General features: G+C 38.7%; 1 protein-coding gene across 3 annotated transcripts in view; it reads left to right on the top strand.

The window, feature by feature from the left end:
* The window catches only part of pof1b (POF1B actin binding protein), a 46,390-nt gene that overhangs the window by 923 nt on the left and 39,437 nt on the right, over positions 1 to 6,030 (top strand). For all 3 annotated transcript variants that reach the window (XM_044221559.1, XM_044221560.1, XM_044221561.1), the window contains exon 2: positions 4,357 to 4,437. In XM_044221559.1, coding sequence (XP_044077494.1) covers positions 4,357 to 4,437 — 81 coding nt within the window. The remainder of the gene's footprint in view (positions 1 to 4,356; positions 4,438 to 6,030) is intronic.

Here is a 6,030-nt window from a genome sequence, read left to right as displayed (position 1 = left end):
CCCTGCAGGCCAGCTGGTTTCCCTAAAATTAATTTTGCACTTTTACACATCAACAATCAACCACCTTTATTACCACCATACATTAATAAATATCTGTTGTGATGTACATAATTCCTTCTTATTTAAAGTTAATGCATAAAACAGTACAAAAACATGAGAAAATATGACTTAAAATATTCATATTGTGTGAAATTAACAAACAGACCTTTACAGGTGTAATTTTGTCATTTGGGGCCCTTCTAAGCTTTAGGCAAAGCTATCATTTAGTTGACTTGGGCCTCAGCTATGATTAGAAGTATGATCTAAACAGTATCAACATGGACTCATACGCAGCTTGTTTGTTGGACTGATTCTTGTTAAATGTCAGCATCTTTCTCTATCGGCATCTTTTGTTTTGAGAAGAGTGCACATAAATCAGTTAGGGATCACAGTTGGGTGTTAGACCAACGTCTCAGATAGCTCATTAGTTTGTCAGTCACAATCAGTTTTAGTTGTCAGAGCAGGAAAGTGGTCGACTGCAGAATGAGCCACTTTGCAGCTGTCAGAAGAACATTAGCAGTGTAAGCATGTTTCCCCACATAGCGATGGCTTATTATTTCTGACACTGTGCTTTGAATTTTCACAGCCTCAGAGATAAATACTTGAATATGATGGAAAGAAGGCTGAGCTGATGTTGTGGCAATGGATGACTTTAGGCTATACTTGAAAAATGCAGAAAAACAGAATCTGCACTCAAAGAGCATCGTGGTAGCCTTGTGGTTAAGACTATATCATTGCAACTTCCCCGCTTCGATTCTGGCAGGGACCCTTTGTTGCATGTCATCTGCAGCAACGATTAGTCGATTAATCACTCGACAGAAAAGAAATCTGCAACTATTTTTTTTAAAGCAAAAAACAAACATATGCTGGTTCCAGCTTCTCAAGTGTCAGGATTGAAGCTTTTCTTTGTCAAACACGATAGTGAACTGAATATCTTTGGGTTTTGGTCTGTTGGTCGGACAAAACAAGACATTACAATTGAAGACGTTACCTTGGGATGTGGGGAATTATAACGGACATTTTTCACAATTTTCTGACATTTTGTAGACAAAACAGATTAATAGAGGAAATAAAAGGCGGATTAATAATTGTTAGTTGCGCCCTAATGCCGTCCCTTCTCTCTCTATTTATGTTTCCCGTCAATTCTAACTGCTGTCAAGAAAAGGCTAAAAATGCCAAACACCTATCTTAAAAATAGTTATCATAAATTGGCATCGGGTGCCTGTTCAGATTCTTAGGCTTGTTTACTTATTCTTTAATCAGATGCCTCCTGATTTAAGTCATCATTTTAGACTTCTCCAGGTACATTTCCTGCTTGGCTGCTTTGTTTAAACACTAAATGATGTAGTAAACACTGATGCAGTTAACAAGTTTAGCTTATTTTGTTAAGCAGAAAAACATTTTCATTCCTCAGTGCATGGTTTGGTGTTGGTACTGAAACTCAGGTACCGTATTGGCATGGGTATCAAAGTTTCTGCCATCATTTCCCTTCCTGACAGAATGAGCTCTTTTTGAAGTGAACATTATCTGCTTACATTCAGTGAAGGATTACGAAACTCTTGCCAATCCTGCCTTTTGCCAGTTGACTAACTGATTGTGACGCTGTGTCACTGCCAAGATGTAAGGCTGCATTATCAATTGTACGGTCCTAACAATCAATACAAACTGTATTGTGTTCGCCCACAGCTCTGGTTTATCCGACTCTTCCTCCTCATTGATTACTTTTAACGAGGCACCAGTCTAGTCCTGCATCTGCTAAAATCTCACCAGCACACTCTTCCCTGCTCTGATAAATAATCACTCCCTGAATGCCTTGACCTTCGCCCTTGGGATGGTTTACACAAGATCTCCCCTGTAGGCTGGAAACATTTGAATAATATCTGCTCTCCCACATGCTCCTCTTCTGACTCTTTGATAAAAAATATTCTTTCTACCTCTTTCCTCAGCTCCTGATTTTATTTGATCTCGTTCTATAATTGAGTGCAGCAGAATATGTCAGGACTCCCTCTGGACCTTCCCTTTTGGCTGCTGGTTTTCCTGATAATTTTCTAATTCAAGTTTAGTCTGCAGTTTGAGTCACTGCACTCCACCTGCTAAATTCGCATGAATTGTTTGATAGGGAAGCGGTGCCACACCTGTTCTGACTCACCCTTACATTTGAAGACAAACACATTCTTCCACCTGGTGGATCACTGCTACTGAATTAGATTGCATTGATTAGAGCTTAGACAGCAGGGCTTCTTCTCGTCTTTTGACTTTACTTGTCTGTGAAAATCAGAAGGTTGTGACAGAAAATTAACAGTTTATTCCAGCTTCTCAGTTATTGGGATTTGCTGATTTTTGTTTTTCAGTTTTCTAGATCACTGTAAATCAAACATCCTTGAGTTTTAATTTGTTAGTCAGACAAAACAAGCAATTTGAAGACATCACCGAGGACTATGGGAGCTTGTGATGGACGTTTCTTTACTATTTTCTGACTTTATTTTTTCAATTAGTAGAAAAGTAATCAACAGATCAATTGATAATGAAAATAAGATTTAGTTGAAGACTGGTGCTCTGTATTTTACATTATGAACCACTGTTTTGGATTTAGAGGCAAATATGCTGGACTGCTTTATGGTGCATTTTACTTGGCAAGTAGGCTAATACACTTCTCACCTCATCTGAATTATTTTGACTGTTATTGGCTCTGATTCAATTTTTGATTTTGCTAATGCCTTCAGAGTGACATCAGAGCCAAAGGACAAGTACCAACATCCAGTTCACTCTGTCAGGAAGTAGTACCGCTCTAAATTGTACAAAATACAAGGCTAAAGCTACGTGTGGCACATTTGTAAAGGGCAAAGAAGTTGAATCTCTCAAGACTTGACTTTCTCTGATTGACTCAAGAGTTGACTTGTACTTGTGTGGAATTACTTAAGTCAAGTCTTGAGTGTATCATAGACAAGTCTAAATCAAGTCTCATGTCATTAAAGACAAGCCCAGAGTTTATCAGAGCAAGTTTCAAGTTAAATCTCAAGTTATTCAGGACAAGTCTCGAGTCATTTAAGTCAAGTTTCAATTCATTTAAGTCAAGCCTAAAGTCATTCAAAGCAAGTTGAAGTCAAGCAACTCAAAACAAATCTCAAGTTAGTCAAGTCCAGTCCAAGTCCAAGACAGGTCACGAGTCTCCATAAGCACATTGCAAGTCCAGATTCAAGTCTCAGGGGCCTGCCTGTTCCTACAGTATCTTATTTATTTCTCAACGCTTGAAACATGTTTTTGCTTTTAAGTCTCAAGTGAGGTAAAGTCTCACAGCAGTCAAGTCTGAAGTCCTCATTTTAGGACTGAAGTCTCAATCGAGTTTAAGCTTCAAGTCTACAGCTGTGGCAACAAAACACTTACGTCTAATTATGGACACAATTCAAAGTTGAGCCTGCATTTTTCTCATTTTACAAATTTGTCAGTCAATTGGAGTCCATATTTGACATCATTGTGTCATGGTTGACTTAAGATTATCAGCATTGTGATCTTACATAATGCACTTTTAAAAGGACTTGAACGGATCTCCTGAATCAGCTGGGTGGAAGCATTTCTGAATTAACATCGTCACTCACTCTGCAGTAAATAACCATTTCTACCTCCATCATGATACACTGCACGTCTGAAACGGGGGGAATCACATAGTCAGCTTTTTCTAAACAGCTTGTCTTCAGCAACTGTGCAATAATGGGCCGACAGCCACAGTACAAGAAATGGTCAGTTTACCTTTTGTATAGACTGATAAAAGCACTTTTGACATTTTTTGATACAATATGTGCCTTTGTGGTGTTGGACATTGTTGGCCAGCTATGGACTGGCCACTACCTTTAATCCTTGTGTATTTCAGCTATTATTAACATGGTCATATTTGTACTTTTTGATTGTTTTCATGTGAATAAATTAATTTTCTATGTGTACTTCTGTTTGCAAACTCGCTTCGAGCTGCCCCATTAGGGAATAATGTATTTTGAATTGAACTGAAAGTACATACAGTTTCAATCTGTTAATTTTACTAGGCAGTTAAGACTTCTAGGTTTAGTTGTGGCTGAATCCAGATATACCTGATTGATTTTTCAATGATAAGTTTTAATATACTTAATGTGTAAGTCAAAAGCAAGCATTTGTATTGATATGCTTTAGCTTTAACATGGTTTTAAAACCTTTTTTCTTAAACTAAATGATAAAGATGATGCCATGCATTGTGTGTCTAGTGGTCCGAGGACTGAGCTTTATTATTTTCTGTTCAAATCTGACAGTCTCTCCTTTTCCTCTCCCTCCTTTTGTTTGTCATTTCAGAGCATCAGCGGGCAGTCTTCATCAGTTTTCAGCCAGTCGTCCAGTCCTCTCAAGAGCCCTGAGCCAAGTGCTGAGGAGGAGGCAAGCACACACACACACACACACACACACACAAAACTACAAATTCACTTCACCATGAACGCCTCGTTATTGGTGAAACTCTCAGTAAAGCAAAAGTCTGGCAACCACACAAGTATGTCCCTCACTTACTGTAAACCTACTGAAGCAAAGCCTTGTTAAGTCTTGCCTTAGTTTTGTTTAGTTCAGTTTTTTTCTCATCCACTTTACTTTGTTTTTTTTAGGTGATTAAACGCAGATGAAAACATACTCAAACGTAGAAATAACAGATGCAATTAAAGTTGAAGATAAGCATAAAAAAGCAAACATCTAATCTCAACAACAACAAAAATTCTGGCTTCAAGTGGAAACCCCACTGTCAGACATCTAAGGCCAGTGACCTTAGCGAACACAACATACTCCCAAGCAAATTAACCTGTAACTTGCCGCGACAAGTGGTAATCCCGCTCTCTGAAAACATAACTCAAGTTGATAAGAGAAACTGAGAAAGAAAGAAGTCCAGAAGTTATGCAAAGACTATGGAAGGGGGGAAAGAAAGCATTTGATAGACTGAATGCAGCACCTGTAGTACATCAAACATTCTGCTGTTGAATATATCTGATGTTTGAGAGATTTGATGAGCAGAATGAGAACAATAATTGAACAATATGATGACATCACAGTGTCTTAACGTCTCCATTTTGGTAAAAGCAAAGCCTGCTGTGTGGTTTGTGCCCTTGTGCCAACTCTCCAAGTGGCTCACGGTCTGAAGTATAATCTTGTGCTACAAAATGGAGCTTTTTCTTCAAAACGAGAAACAAAAAGAAGGAAAAAATGCAGAGGTGGTGTGGAGTCCATCTGTTGTTTGTGTGCAGACACACCCATCAGCATGAAAGCTCAACATGGGAACATGTCGGTGTGTGTGAAAGCACAGTAGCACAAGTGTCGTTTTTTTTTTTTTTTTTTTTTCCTCAAAACTAAACAAAACCCGTGGAGATTTATTGCTCACCAATGCTCTCTTAATGTGCCGCTATACCCTGCCTCCACGTTCACACTGTTACACTTACATCATCACTTTGTTCATAACCACAGGACCTTAAACTGTCACAAGACTGACAAACCGTCCAGGGTGGGTGTTAAATCGGGGTGTGTCCAGCCACTTCCCGGAGGCCTTTGCTGTGGGTGGGTGCATTCCTTTGATTTGAACCTGCAGCATCATGCACTGTATATGGAGGCTGTCAAAACAGGGAGGTTCGCTGATTTATAACGGCGTCGATGACTCTTTGATGCTGTTTGTCTTGGCATGACCTGACAAAGTCCTCACTGCATTTACATGTACAATTTAATCGTAATTAGTTTTTTATTCATTTCTTTCAGTGACAAGTCTAAATGTACAGTATAAAATGTTTAAAAAAAAATAGTGAACGATGTCCATCACAATCGCACAGAGCGATTCATGTCCCCTTTTGAGATGCTGGAACCAGCTAATGTTTGGCATTTTTTCTTATAAATGACTTAAATTTTGGTCAGTTTGATCAGTTCTTTGGTGATTCACAAATTAATTAATTAATCAACGCATCGTTTCAACAGCCTGTCCTTTTGTCGGTGTTTTTGGAA

This window comes from Siniperca chuatsi, linkage group LG14 (assembly GCF_020085105.1).
Source record: "Siniperca chuatsi isolate FFG_IHB_CAS linkage group LG14, ASM2008510v1, whole genome shotgun sequence".
Taxonomy (NCBI): Eukaryota; Metazoa; Chordata; class Actinopteri; order Centrarchiformes; family Sinipercidae; genus Siniperca; species Siniperca chuatsi.
The sequence above is the reverse complement of the archived record's forward strand: the minus strand, read 5'-3'. Positions and strand labels throughout refer to the sequence as shown.